Source organism: Rousettus aegyptiacus, unplaced genomic scaffold, assembly GCF_014176215.1.
Source record: "Rousettus aegyptiacus isolate mRouAeg1 unplaced genomic scaffold, mRouAeg1.p scaffold_m13_p_1, whole genome shotgun sequence".
Taxonomy (NCBI): domain Eukaryota; kingdom Metazoa; phylum Chordata; class Mammalia; order Chiroptera; family Pteropodidae; genus Rousettus; species Rousettus aegyptiacus.
Genome location: NW_023416284.1, coordinates 142,876,684 through 142,892,731, shown reverse-complemented (window position 1 = coordinate 142,892,731; position 16,048 = coordinate 142,876,684). Strand labels below are relative to the sequence as shown.

Sequence of the window (16,048 nt, the reverse complement as noted above, 5' to 3'; positions counted from 1 at the left end):
GCTGGCGTGCTGTCAGAACATGCCGTCCTGCTCTTCTGCCATTCCTACACCCAGATCACAACAACACGCAAGATTAACATGGCCCTGTACAAGAATGGCACACACATTTGTGAGGCTTTTTATTCTTTTGACAATTCTTTGTTCTCTTCTAAATTTTTAGCTCATTCTACCTACACATCTGTTCCTGAAGAATATACAATGTGACTTCCCCTGTATTTCTTTGAAGAGGGGCAAGGAGGTAACATTAACAACTGTAATCCACAAACCTCCCTCTTAGGTGATTTCAGATGCTATAGGTGGATATCATTATGTGACAGACTTCCCGCCCAAATTATTGTCACTTACTCATATCAGTTGAGGAACACACACACACACACACACACACACACTTACACACACACACACAAACAAGCCATGCACATAGATCATTGAAATGATATAAGTATTACCTTCTTTTGTCACCTTATATTGGAAAATAACTGTCATTTCAGGATATGTGGGGAATATCCAAAACAGGTTACTCTTGCAGTAAAGAACTGTTTACTGCCAGTACACCTGTCTCATTGTCAAACGTGAAGCATTTTGAAACACCTCCACCCAAGTTAGGTTGAAAGTGAAAGACTTTAAGATTGGGTGTGTATGGATAAGAATTGGCTGTCATCACATGATAAAGAGAGAAAGTACTTCATAAAAGTTGAAGTATCACTGGCACCATTGTCTGCTCCTTACAATTGATTCATAAGTAAAGGAATTTTGCCTTATTTCATCATACGAAGATATAATGTACTAACAATTATGAAGACGTGCTTTAGGTCATTGTTCTTATGGAGTAACTAAGGATGCTTTGTGTGCTCCTTTTTTGTTGTTTTATAAGTGGCTAGAGGAGTTAGCCAAGTTAGAGGCAACAGGAAGTAAGCAAAGGTGAGCTCAGGTAAATATTTTCTGTGGTGTCAGCTTTAGCTAAAATGACTCAGAGAGCTAAACTTCTGTACCAGACCTGAAATGAAATATTTTTTCCTTTGTTCATTAAAAACAACATATTAAAAAAAAAACACAAAACAACAAAAGTTTAAAACCATAGCTTTTTTCCTTTTACTTGAGAGAATACAAAACCACCTATAAGTTTTGCCTAACGATACTTCATTTCGCAGTTTTCTAATGTAATGTATAAAAACCTAGTATGTTAGGTTTTCTGAGAATAAAATGTCTATTCTTGCTTTTATAAATTTATGCCAGAGTTCTAGTTGATTAGTCCTCTGTAACAGCTGGGCTGTTTTAATCCTGAACTCATCTTAATATTGTATGAATTGGGTGTTTGTCTAGAGAAAGGCTTTACACGCCATGGCAAATTAATAGATTCCCTGCATCTTTCTTACTAACAAGTACAATTCTGTAATCACTGCCTTTTCCCATTTCCATTTTTGACCTGCTTCCTGGAAATTTATTTACCGTGAGACCCTTCCCAACTACCATTTTAACTTTTGGTTTCCATTTGATATTGTAGATTTCGTTATTCATCATGTGGGTTTTTTTGCATGGTACTGTCTTCTGGCACCGAGGATATTAAAATGTATAAGATATAGTCCCTGCTTTTAAGTAACTTTGATCCAGTTGGAATGGACAAAAAGATACACATATATGATGTGTATAGGAATGGAGATATGTAAAAAATATTAGGAAGCACCTAGAATTACTGTCTTATCTGTCATGCTGAAGTAGGTCATGAAGACTGAGCCAAATCTTAAAAGATGAGCAGAAATTAGATGAAAAGAAAGGACCAGACCAGATCACATACCACATGACCACTGTAGAAGAATTTTTCACCAGCTACCCAGGGGCTAGTTGCTAAGGGCTAATATCTGGTCTAAAATGCTGATCTAAAACGTCTGTACTCTATTTGCTGAGGAACTAGCCATATTTTTCTCTTCTCTTATAAATATGCAGAAAATTTCCAATGAGGTCAGAAATGCAAGAAAAACACTGAGGAATTGACTTAAAATTGATTTATTTTTTGCTTGGTTAGTACATTGGAAGATGATTTTAATACCTTGAAGCAAGGGGAGTCATAATACCCCATTTAGGTAGTCTAATTTGAAATTTATATATATATTTTTTTTAATTTTATTTAATGTTAGTTTTAGATACACAGTACAATGGTGAGACATTTATATAATTTATGAAGTAGTTCCTCCGATTACTCTAGCACCCGTCTGGCACTACAGACAGCCATTACAAAGCCATTTTTGATATACTTTATGAGAAACCTCAGAACAGTTTTACGAAAAGAAAAGATGATGTACTCACATTTTTTTCTTTTTTGCTCTGCAACATGATTAGATTGTAGCTGTAAAGTGAATTAACTGATGTTATAATAATTTTTTCAGACATAAAGTAATTAGAGAAAAGAAGTATCTAAATATTATGTTATTCATCTGAGGCAGATCTTTTGATTTGAAGTTTGAACCAGCAATAATCACTTCTGTCAGAATGATAACACTGTTCCCCAAAAAGGTGGCATTGCAATTTGTAAACTCATAACACAGAAACATAAAACCTACAAACCCCCCAAACTTCATTAGAATGCAGGTTTATGAGTAAGAATAATAATGGTTTTACAATATCAGTAATTCTTTTTTTCACTCATTTAGAACTTGTTTTCATTCTTGTATCCCTTTCTACTCTCACACTATTTGAGTGGGAAGATCATTTAGTGGGTTTTATTTTCTGTAATGGATCCAGATTTCTCATAGGATGGGATGGTTGTAGGGTTTAAATGAATGAAAGGTTTGTTTAAATGGGATTTCATAATCATATTATTCCAAGATTTTACAGTTAACTTTTTAAAATATTTTCTCAAAAATAAATGTACTCATAAGGGATTTACAAAGTCGAGTTAGTAAGAAGCAGTTTTGTTTTTTCTTATTATGATTTGTTGATAAATCCACTCTGCTGAGACAAGTAATTGTTTATGTTCAGCCTTTGCACAGAAGGTGTGAACGTATAGTGAACTCTAAATGTAAACTGCTTATACCTTAGATTATGGCAGGAGTTCCATACTACTGATTATTTTTTTTTTTTTTTTTTTTTTTAAGAAATTCTGGACACAGTTAGAAATGCCCAAAGTGTGGCTCTGTTAAGGAAGAAATAAGCTTATTTTACTAAGGCATCTCCATGGTTACTGTGGCCAGCTTGATTATCATATACTTGTTAAAATATATTAAAAGTAAAAATCTTAAGGCTAGAGGTCCAAAAATGTTACTAGTGAAAGTTTTTCATTGAAGACTAAGCAACAGAATGCACATTTATTTCAATTTTCCAGCTATTTGCAAGAAGACCCCTAGAAGAAGGTACAGTTGTAATTTTGCTGAGATCCTGTGAGCCGACATGGGTCAGTGGGCTCTCATGAGAGCCCAGCCTTTTCAGTCTCATTCTAGCATTCTCTGCGTTTCATTTTTTTCTCTCTATCATTGGGTGCATATTTTATTAAAAAGGGTGATGTAGTATCATTCACAGTGGGAATTCAAAGAGCAATTTGTTAGGCTCGATTTTAACTTGATAATTATATTTTGTAAATGTATCATTATGCCACCAAATTCTAAACTAAAATGTGTCAGTTTTTTTACCTTGGCTGTTTGATTTTTCCTCCACCTATGTGCTTTGTCCCACCCAGCACATGGGTAGCATAGACCAGTCTTAGTGAGGCAGAATCTGTTAATGAGTTAATTCATTGACATATGTCTTTTCTAAAATAAAAGAAATAATAAACTGGTTATTTTCATTATTCTTCATTAATGAGGATGAGATTGCTGGACCAGTCAGAAGATGCCTCTGATTTCCCTCAGTTATTGTTCTTTAAGTCTCAAAAGTTAAACAAATTAACATGACTTTTTCAAAGTGGGAACAGACACTTGCACAATTAATATTTCATCTTTAGCACAAGAAAAGAAAATTCTTTTAACAAAATAATAACACATGCAGGCAATTAAAAGCTAGTCATCATTAAAACAAGTCCTGTGCAAACTCAGTCTGGCCATATATAAACAGTGTAATTATTGCCTATTTTAAATGAAACAATTCTGAACTATTCTGTAATGCATACTTGACAAATATTAATGGACTCTGTTATACCCAGGTAGAATTACTGGGTCACTTTATGAAAGCAGATAAAACATTTTAACCTATATTTTAAAAGTTTTATGTTGGGTGGGTGGTAATTTCTAACTTTTACCACATTTATATCTTATTATCAAGAGAATTTTAGTTTATTGAAAAACTCTTACAATCACTTAATTTAATAGTGTTCTATTTATACTTATAACTAATTATATGGGGTTTTTTTTTAGTTTAAATTTTGGTTTATGTCTTTCTCATTAAGAAATACAAAGATTGTAAGCAAAAGTTAGTGAAAGAATTAACATGACATGTTTTGAGAATCTTATATAAAATGTTAAGAGTCAAGGCTCTGAGAATATTGTGGGCAGAAATAATAAAAAAATATATAAAGTATAAAATTTGTTCTTCAAAAGAGATACGTGGTATATATTAACTGTGGTATTATATGTTCATTAAGACCTATACTGCTAAGTGAGTATAGATCCGGAAGAAGTTAATGTAAGTATTTTTAAATGGGTTTGTATTTCTCTGATAAACAGCACTCTCCTTCTGTTTGTGATCATAGGATAAAAGCTCTGTAAGCTTGTATATGTTCATTTTTACTGCTACATCATGTAGTGTGCTCTTAAGATTGAGATCTCATTCCCCAGGAAGCATTTCTGTCTAAGATTAATTGCCCTTTTAAAATCAGCGTTTGATGTATTCCTTTGGCTATATCCTGGCTTGGTTTAACCCTCTTTGACCTGACCTCACTGACTATTACCGCTGAGGCTGAGTCAAAATCCTTCAACATGATGTATGCACTTCAGATTTCAGCCTGTGGTTTTTCATGTCGATGGATTCAATTAGTTGGCGTTTTACTAATGAACATATCAGAGGTTAAAGAATTTGTCAGACCAAAATTGTCAGACTGGTGGTAATCAAAAAGCTCATCTCTTTATTTATTTAAAACTTTCAGAAGTATTAAATATTGTTTAAAAGTTTTACCTTCAGCATCATATATTCCAAAATAGCAAATCAAGTTATTTTCTGCTGAATTATAAAATATAAATGTGAATACACAAGGCTAAACACAGTGGTTACAGCATTTGGCCTTATATTTCTACTATTTCTGTATTCACAAGCATGAACTTAAAAAAAATGGTATTTTTTAAACGAAATTTTCTGATTAACAGCATTTTCCCATGAAGATATACCATTTTTTTAGCTTCCTTTAAATTGAGAGAGATTTCACATATTTAGTTTACTTGTTAATAGTAAGAATGAAACTCATGCATCTTTCTAGAATCTCAAGTGACCTGTTTTTAAAGACATTTAGGTCATATTCCTTGTTGAAAATAGGCTGAAGAATAAGGACTAAAATGCAGATTGAGATGGGTAAGGCTATGAGCCATTGCTAATAGAAATGCCTAAAAGAGAGATGCATCACAAACTATGAGTTCTCAAATAATGATATTTTAAAAATATATAACAATGATTTTGTAAGTCTCCCCTCCCCCCGACCTGAATGTTTTCATTTTTTTAAAAAAATGAAAACTTTACCCAAGACCTTTTAAATAACAATCATAGTACAGTAGGGCTCATTTTACTTGTCATGATGTGCTGTACTGAATATACATGTTGAGAGCACTGCTAGCTTAATCCAGAGGGTTTACAATGCTTAAGGAATTTTTTGGAAATATCATTCATTTTGTTGTTTGCATAATGATTGAGACTTTGGGTTTTTGTTATCATCTTTTTTTTCTTAACACATTCTTTAAATTCATGTTCCACACTGCATAGGAATGGGACTGAGCAGTGTCGGGTATACATTAACATGAAACTGAATTCTCACAGCCCTTCACGTTTTGAGTACATAATCAAATCCATGATTTTTATATATCTTTTGATATATCTAGTACTTAAACAATTATCTTATTCCCATAACTGTGTGTGCAAGAAAAGAATTACAGTGGATGTTTACTTTTTGTTAATAACCATGCTCTTTAAAAAAGTGGTCCTCTGTCTTCGTTTACTCTATAAGTAATATATTTGACACTTATTTTTTTAGGGAATGAGCAGGAGGGAGGAATGAGGAAGAGAGTCACTCACTTTTTTGAATACCTGCTCTGTCCAGACCCTGTGCAGAGTGCCTTACTTGGATGCTCCATTTAATCATCCATGTATCCCTGGAGATTAGATTTCTTTATCGACACTATAAAAAGAAGAAACAGAAGTTAAGTGATTTGCCCACTAATTCAAAACTAGGGAATCATGCCAATCTAAAGTCTAAAATATGTTACTGTTTAGGCATAAAGACTCATATACTGGAACTGGAAGGCATATTAGTGATCCTCTATTCTAGACCAGTGGTTTATAAACTGACCACTGTTACATTAGAGACAACTATGGGTCACAAATCAGCAAGCAGCAGAACTTAGGGGACAGACTCAGTCCCATAACAAGCAAAGCTGCCCCACCTTCACCTGTGTTATAGATTGGGTTTCTGCATAAGATTTTGTTTGAAGAAAACTTCTACACTCATATTATGAAGGGAATATTTAAAAAACAGATTTTACCCTGGAAATTGATTCAGAAGGTATTGGGGAGGGGCCCAGTTTCTGTATTTTTTAAAATCCTCCAAATTAATCTGATCATCAGCCAGATTTGCAAACCATGGATCTAGATAGACATCTTCATTTTATATATAAAGAAACACACTTAAAAAATGTGAGGCATGCCCAGAGCCCTTAATTACCAGAATTGAGATTCAAGTTGCCAACTCTCAGTTCGTCCATCTTTCAATAGCATCTTGTTAACTATCAGTGCATAGCCAGCCCTTTTTCCTTTATGTCTCGTTTATATTATTGTATATCATTTTATCCATTGTTTGTGTATATATATGTACATATATAGGCATCATTTTTTATATATACATAAGAAGCTACCATTGTTTTAAGTTGATAATTTTCATTAATGACTCGTGTTGTTAATGTGAATTTTTTTCCTTTTTGCTTTAACATATAATTCTTACTATTCTAATCATACAGACAAAATCTACCTGAATATATTTGTCTTAAAATGCCCCACAACTCTAAAAATACTCACTTTAAAGTAGATGCTAGTTCAGTATTGAATTATTAGGCTATTGATGATAATACAAAATTGTAGGCTACATTTATACTTTATCTTATTTTATAATACTTGGACTTCTGCATGTAAGAAATGAAATTTTATTGTGATAGTCTCTATGTATGATCTCTTTAAGAGAATTTAATTCCATTTCTACCTAAAGAAACTACATATATTTGACATTTGTTTCTGTCTTTTTCCTTAACTCACAAATCCAAAGTATTTATGAATGGCTATTTTTATGTTTAGAAGATGAATTGAAATAACTAGTTTTTTAAATTGCTATGTGGACATTCTGCACAATAAAGACACGTACTCTTCAAAATAGTCAAGGTTAAGAAAGGCAAAGAAAGGCTAAAAACTGTCCAGGGTATAGAGAAATAAAAATTAAGTGCAATGTATGATTCCTGGACTAGATCTTCCACTGGAGTGAAAATAATTGGGGAAGCTGATGAAATTTGAAATGATTACATAATATATTGTGGAGGCTAAAAAAAAAGACTTTTTCACCCACCTTCTAAGTTCTTCTAGTTGGATTAATAATTAAAATGACATACCATAGGTTAACAGGAGAAAATCAAAATTTAATGCGTGCACATGGGGAGGGTATTCACATAAGCATGAAAATTCCAAGACAGGCAAATTTGGGTATATATGTCATTTTGGACAAAAGAGAAAAGTGGTAATGGGGATCTTAGATTTTAAAAGTGCTAACAGTCAATTTACAAGTAGCAAGAGAATGTCAAACAAATTGGAATCTTTCTGTCTATGATACTTAATTCAAATTAGGCTAAGGTGAATAAGCTAAGATTTCCTTCTGGGAACACAGGTCTTTCCATCTGAATCTCTTGTTTCTTAACAACCAGCTTCAAATCAGTATCCCAAAAGGCAGTTTTAGGGTGACACAACTTTGGTCCCCTTTAATATCAATGTTAATTTTTAATTTTGATAACAGTGCTGTGGTTATATAAAAGAATATCTTTGATAGAAAGTACACACTAAAATAAGGGTAAAGGACTCATTGTTTCTGATTTACTCTCAAATGATTCAGAAAATGTATATACACAGAATGATAAAACAAATTGGGCTAAATATAAGCAATTGATGAATCTGGGTGAAGAGGACTTTCTTGTACTAGTCTGGCAACTTTTCTATAAGTTTAGAATTATATCAAAATTAAAGGTACCCCAAAAAACTGCCCAGTATAAGAGAGTTTCATATGGAGCTAGTTCATTTGATTACTATCTCAAATATTTGCCTGCTTTAAAGCATCAAACTAACTCTAAAAAAATCTGAGTGGGTGAAGTGTGGAGTAATGTTTTTCTCCTGAGTCATTTGCTTTATAATAGTATATTATTCCCAAGTATTATTAAATTCTAGATTCCCATTTTGAAACACAGAAACATATTTACCAAAAAAACATGATTTACTCTAGCAATATCATCAAATGTTTTCTTTCTCCTGTTAGGGAAAAAAAAGAACATCTGCTAATTTTTCACTGCTCCATTTCGTTAGTTCTGATATTGCCAGAATATACATGGTCATGCTTTGTTATTTATGGTAGTGAAGGGAACCAAAATTTTGCTATACTGAAGCTGACTTGTGGGGATGTTAATTTTAAGCTGTTTTTAAAGAAATGAGACTCAGAAAGAACCTTTGGCACTCCCCACTTTCCTGCCCAGAGATTCAGACAGAAAAACCTACCTAAGGGTAAGGAGCCTGGGCTTAATTACCTTAAGAATTTTCACCCTAGAATTAGTCAGGAAGACTCCAAGCCCATTAGCTAGACACCCCCTGTGTCCTATTGTTTCTGAGTTTCCCAGCAAGAATTTGCCTGCTATGTGTTCTTCTTCCTCAACTACCTGTAAATAACCCATTCTCATTTCTGAAATCTAATACCCTATCTTCCCCGCCCCCTTTTTCTCCTTTGTCCAAAGATGTCATATATACCCCCATGTTGCCTCACTGTCTTTGGAATTTTCATGCTTATGTGAATTCCCCATGTTCATGTATTAGAATTTTGATTTTCTGTTAATTTTCTCTCTTAATATGTCTCTGTTAATTTATTAGCCCAGCTAGAGGAACTTAGAAAGTGAAAGGAAAAGTATTAATTTTTTTTTAGCCCCCACAGTATCATGAATTTAGGTGATAGTATATAAACTTCATGGCTTATCTGGAAACATTTTGACTTTTTCTTGTTTTAATAACCAAAGTAGTCTTTATAGGTAGGGTTCTTCTGAGTAGTAGCATCAGCCATGGTAAGCTATTTTCAAAACATTTATTTTTGGCAATGTATTCTACCAGCAGCAGAATTATCCAAGCTCTGAAAACGTTTATTGACTAATTACTGTCAAGACACCATGCTAGGAACTGGGGATACGGCGATAAATAAGAGAAACTAAAGTTAATAGTTCCAAGGGAACTGCTACCCCATTCTAAGAATCCCCGTAGTTTCAGTGTGTTATTGGAGGAAGTCAGAAAACAAAAAAGATAAATATACACAGGTGAAATATTTGGACAAATGTAGGCCTTGACAAAATAATTAAAATCTTAAATTGTTAAATTGAGGGATATGATAGTCCTAGGTCTACTTCCTTAGTTGTCTTAGTTTAGTTAGTGATATGTTTATGTTGCAGATTGAAACTGTCCCCAATTTAAAACAGAAAATCGGTGCTACGTATTCAGGTTTCTGATAATGTGATTTATTGGATTTGTTATACAAAGTGTTTGAATCATATTTATGTTCTGCAACTTCTGTTGTACAACTCAAACTTCATCTACCCTTTTGTGTAACAGGGTTGGTCTTTTGCCTTTCATGCACTCTATGCATGAGTTTGCCATAGTGTATTCGCTCCCACCTTTAAATACTACTTGAGGCACAGTATTTTGGATACTGAATTGTGACTTGTTTCTTCTACTCAGTTTCAAAATATCCAGAAGTGACTCTGGCTTAAGGAAAAACTTTAGAGATAAAGAACTTTTACTCTTACACCAGTGCTCTTTCATTTTTTGACTCAGTGCTAAGTAGGAGGAAAATTCTGAGAATATTAAAATATTTCAAAGAAATATAAGAATATAAAGAGAACTACACTGGAAATGTTTTCAAATATTCTAAGAAAGATTTAATACAGTAAAATTTGGCAATCTAGTACTTAAAAAGAATGAATCATTCCAGATAGCTAAGGGTTTATCCATTTGAATGCCAGCATTTAAAAATCTTCTCAAAGTACTAATACCCTACTTTCTACAGTTTCAGTATATAGCTTAATCTTTTATTTATAGATGATACTCATCATTATGAAAACTAGTTGTATTAACACTGTGATCACAGCTGTGTATAAAGTATGTAGAGATGCAACACAAATTGGCAAGCAAAACAATGAAAACATTTTTTAGGTTAGTAGTGTGAGGTGACATCTTTTTTCTGAAATAGTTTAAATTATGACAGTGATTCAGGAGTTTGTTTGGAACTTCTCTTTTGCTATCTTTGGGATTGATAGTATATTTGTTAGGTTTTTATTTTCGGCATTCTTTTAGCAATTCTCCGTAGTGTTTTTCTGTCTTCTCTTGTTGTCAATCTGTTGACTGTCACCTCCCAAGATTGTGCTGCCTCTAACAGGAAGTTTAAATATTTCTTTAAAAGGGTCTCTTGTTTCAGGTGCCAGCCAAGCCATTATCACCATACATCATCAGCCCTTTTTGCCTACACATTAGAGCACTAAAGATGCAAAAGTCATTTTGAACAGAGCAAAAAGGGAAAAAATAGGGTATTTCCCTCTTATATAATTCCCTGAATTCTCTCTTTCCTTGTCTTTTGTCTGCAAACAGAAGAGTAGACATTTTGAAGAGACTAAGAGAATTGTGTTAAAGGAATGACACAAAGTTTCTTGAAAGTTTTTTTTTCCCCCTCTCCAAAAGAGGAGTTCGGTTTTGCTTTCTTTGTTTTTCTATAACAACAAAGGGTGCTTCTGTTTACTTTAAAGACTGTCAGTACATAATACCAAAATAATAAAAGACACAAAACTAACCTTTAATTTGTAATAAAATGAATTTAAAAGAAAAGTGTGAATTGCAGCATCCTTTTAATTAGTGAATGGGTGTTAACAAAAATCAATCAGGTTTCATGACTCTAAAGCAGAAATCCCTGAGTCAGACTCTTAGTTCCTCCTCATTAAAACTTTAACTCTTATTCTAATAGTGTCTCTGAAACTTTCTAATGCATGTTTGAACAACTTTACTGAAAATTAGCCTACAGCTCTCATCTGTTTTCTTAAACATCTTCCTAAAATAGACACTGATATTATTATTGATGACTTCTACTCACATTTCTATATTATATATTTTAAATACTTTAAATATGACCTACTTCATGTTCTTGTCATTTTTAATTGCCATATAGTACAGTTTTTAATGTGTAACTAAAATAAATTTTGGTCAGTGGGTACAATTGGCTGTCTTCTCCACTATAGTTTCATTAACGTCAATCTTAGGCAAGCACAGTAATTAAGAAAGAATGAATACTTTCACATATAGCAACAGAATTTTTATCAGAATTCATTGTAACCCTCAGGTTTCTGTTTTGGGTGATGCATATTGCAACATTCGAACTTTCTCCATGTCCACATTTCCTGCTCGGGAGATAGACCAGGTTTTACCTGTAAAAACTGTAAAATCCATTTAATTCACTAAGGATTCTCTAAAGGCAACAGATTATTTTTTCTTGAACTGTTTCGAGTCTTATCGATTGGATTTATTATTGGATTTCTTTCTTGGAATAGATGGGGAAAAAAAGAATCAAGTGATGATTCATGGAATTGAGCCAATGTTGGAAACACCTCTGCAATGGCTGAGCGAACATCTGAGCTACCCGGATAATTTTCTTCATATTAGTATCATCCCGCAACCAGTAGATTGAAGGATCAACCATTTGCTTGAGCGGAATCACCCTTAAACAGGATTTACCAGAGCATGTCACCCTTCTGCTTCAATCAGGTGTGGTGGAGGCAACCTGACCAGAAACACTGCTGCAAGCCGAACAGGAAAAAGATTCCATGTGTGATAAGGGCACTCGGGCTGGTCTTACTTTGCATCACCACTGCTTCCCTCCGCTGCCGTCATTAAACCTCAGCTGCAACATGAAAGACTTTACAGGACCACTGCAAGTCTTCTGTTTTCTTGTAAAATATAATGAAGCTGAAACCTTTGGCCTAAGAAGAAAATGGAAATATGTGCCACTCAATTTGTATTTCTGATTAACAAATAAACAGGGGTATTTCCTAAGGTGACCATGGTTGAACTTTAGCTCGAAGGAGTGGAAACATTGGTTTAATTTTCAAGAGAATTAGACTTAAGAAAGTAAAAGAGAAATTCTGTTATCAATAACTTGCAGTAATTTTTTGTAAAAGATCAAATTACAGTAAACTCATCTTTCCTTAATGAAAATTTCCTATGTTTACAGTCTGTCTATTGGTATGCAAACAATCTTGTAACTTTGATAATGAACAGTGAGAGATTTTTAAATAAAGCTTCAAAATATGTTTTGTCATTTAATATCATACAATTTTGTCACTTTTCCAGTACTTTCTGACTCACATACAGTAGATCACTGTTTTTACTCTATGTGTTACCATTCAGACTGGTCGCCATCAGCATGAAATGAATGTAGGGCACAGGATAATGTGTCTCAAGAGCTGTCATAGAATCTCTAGCTGCCAATTTTTACATCTATGTTCTTCAGCACACTAACGGTATAAATAATGTTATCATTCATCTTTGCCGTTTACCACTGTAAACCTGTCAGATCATAGTATGCCAAGCATCTGTGTAGGATAACTTTGCGTTTCGGGATAAGCCCATTCCTTTCCAAGCTAGTGTTTTTCATTGGCTTCAGGTCTGATATTTCACTGTGGTCCAGGGCAGCCAGTCTGTGAAGTCTGAAGATTACCGATCTCTTGACTGCAGTAGTTTTTCCTTAACTTTACCAAAAATATTCAGCGGTTACTGGATTCTTATTCAATATAAGGAAATTTTTGCTGCACTTTATTACCACACTGCTGGGACTCTGCTGACCAAAAGTATTTGTGCATTACACTTTGTTTCTTGTAAGCTAGCTTGCTGTCCATATTGAATGTTGACCCATTTGGGTGTGCTAAAAGACATAGCGTCATACAATAATGGTTTGAAATTGCATAATAAAAATGAATGTTTTTCTTATAAAAATTAGATGAATATCGAAGTGAGATCCTGCTAGTGCTCACTGCTTCCTCTCTCCTTCTGTGATTTTCATTGATTAATAGCAGATTTACTCACAGAATGAGATAAAGTTAGTTAAAGGTCAGATATTCTGGAATGGAAAGTATAAGGCTCAAGCAAAAAGAAAAACAGGGTGCCAGTGCGATTGGAGAAAAATAGAAGCAAGTAGCAAATAGCTGGTTAATGTCAGTAAAACGAAAAGTGCCATTTTAGTGCAGGCAGAAAAAATAATATTTGAGTTACTTTAGGATTAAAAAACCCACTGACTTGTATTTTTCAAAAGAGGTTGATCTGAATATGATTGTTCACATTAAAAGTGTTTATTCGTCTATTCAGTTTGGGGATTTTCCCCCTGATGTTTTGACAGACTGAAGTGAGCTTCAGTGAGCAAAAGGATCAAAATGCCAGGGAGTGCTAATCTGTGAAGAAGAAAGTGTGGTAAAAACGGTAAGCCATACTTTTCCACAGACAATACCTTTGCAAGGTCTCTGCAGTGGGCTTGAGTGAGCTACTGATGATCTTTACTTCCAGATTTGAAAGTAAATTTTATCAAGCTATTGCCCATTTTTACTTACTTGTTCATTTTTATACCAGCATCGTAACCATATTGCTCTAGTCCCAGGTAAGTCAAGCCTCCAGTACCCAGAGGAACAATAGACACAGAAATTAGTGCTGGCTTAAATATCTATTTTTGTTTCTTTTTATTTGAATATTTAAATTTTATGGTTTATTAAAAAATTAAATAAATTTCGTGTCTGTCTTTATTTCTAGAAGTCAAAAATGAAATTTGTATAAAGCAAGTTACCTACTGCGGAAATCACTAAAATTTCCTTAGTTTTATAACCAGTCATAATAGTTTCTCCAAGAAGAAAAAGCTATGAGGGATAAAGGAGAACATATGAAAGAAAATTGGGGAAGGCCACAGATCTCTACATCTACATGCTTGTTTAACTCATCCTTGGTAGTGAGCCCTGTAAGAAAATGAAAATGTGTTTTAAAATTACTGGCATTGTTAAGTAGGAAGGAATAAGTTCAGCCTAAAAAAAGGAAATGATTGCTTGTCCTTCATAATGTTTTCTCATTCGGATGACCTTAGTTCTAATCATGGATAGAATTGAATTGATAAGTACCTTACGTATCTAAATACTCAAAGTAGTCTGATCATAATTGAATAAAATTGACCTATTAGTCTTTACAGCATGGTGATGTATGGGCTATATTCCAGTCAGGCTGAAGTGAACCCGTGACTAGTCAGTCCTGTTATGTTTATCCCCTCAATCACTAGAAACTAGAAAGGAATTGCTAAGAAAATGAGATACAAAATTTCATGTTGAGTGACAATAACTTTTAATGGTTATTTTTACAGGGTATATGAGGTAACCTTTTTTTAATTTTTCAGAAATTTGAGTTATATGGGTCATGCCAAAAAATGACAGTCTCACTTTTTATTTATCATACTATTGGTATTTAGGCCTGAGGTTAAGTTGGGTTTCCTGTTAGATATGCCACCATAGTCGAAGTAGATGTGTAGAATCTTGGGGTATGTTAAGGAAAAATCAAGTGTGACAATGTTTATAGTATGGGCGCTGCAAAGTAACACTCTTCCTCCCACCTTCTAAGTTCTAGCTCTGCTAATAATGAAATTAACAGACAGATTAATAGGAGAAAAATCAAAATTTTAGTATGTGCACACAGGGAATTCACATGAGCATGAAAATTCCAAAGATAGACAAACGGGTATATATATCATTTTGGACAAAGAAGAAAGGGTGGAGGGGTAGAGTCTGAGATTTTAAAGGAAGTTGGTAATTTACAGGTGGTTGAAGAAGAGGGGAACCTACTTGGCAGGTAAATTTTTGCTTGGCAACCCAGAAACAATGAGGCACAGCGGGGCACCTAGTAAACAGGCCCCTGCTTAGGTCCTTCCTGTCTGATGCTTAAGGTGATTAAGCTATTTTTGTTTTTTCTATCTGAATCTCTTGTGTGGGAAAGGGAGGAGGGTCAGAGGTTCTTTCTGACTTCTGTTTCTTAATAACCAGCTTAAAATCAATATCCCAAAAGGCAGCTTTAGAGTGGCAAAACATTGGTCCCCTTCAATAGTCAACCACATGGATGGAATCTCTTAGGCTCTACCATCCTCTAAAGTGTTTTATATATATAATCATCTATATATAATCATCTCCTGGTCCGAAAATATTAAAACCCATGGGAGTGCTGGGGAGGAGAGAAAAGAGGGATGCCTCTTTTCAAATAATTTGAGATTAAATGACACTTTGTAATTATAAAATTCTATTTATAGCTTTGAGAGAATCCTTTACATTTTCTCAAACATGAATTACAAATTTGATTCTCCACACTTAGCAAATGTAGTACTGTGGAATCTAGTAGACACAATGTGGCAACAACAGAGTGAAAACTCAATTTTAAAGTCATTTAGCTGGTTCATTAAGTTTGTTTTCAGATACTTAACAATTTTTGTTAGCTGATAATGTGCTGGAATGACCAACAGTGAGATAAAGACAAATCCGAAGCCGAAGATTTAGAAGTCAGCATGCTTTGACATACACTTGAT

At 33.8% G+C, this 16,048-nt stretch overlaps 1 protein-coding gene across 3 annotated transcripts in view; it reads left to right on the top strand.

The window, feature by feature from the left end:
• ATG5 (autophagy related 5) overlaps positions 1-12,781 on the top strand; it is a 114,277-nt gene extending 101,496 nt beyond the window's left edge. For all 3 annotated transcript variants that reach the window (XM_036220456.1, XM_016155744.2, XM_036220462.1), the window contains exon 8: positions 12,003-12,781. In XM_036220456.1, the coding sequence (XP_036076349.1) occupies positions 12,003-12,139 (137 nt within the window). In that variant the 3' untranslated portion in view covers positions 12,140-12,781. The remainder of the gene's footprint in view (positions 1-12,002) is intronic.
• Positions 12,782-16,048: the final 3,267 nt, after the last annotated feature.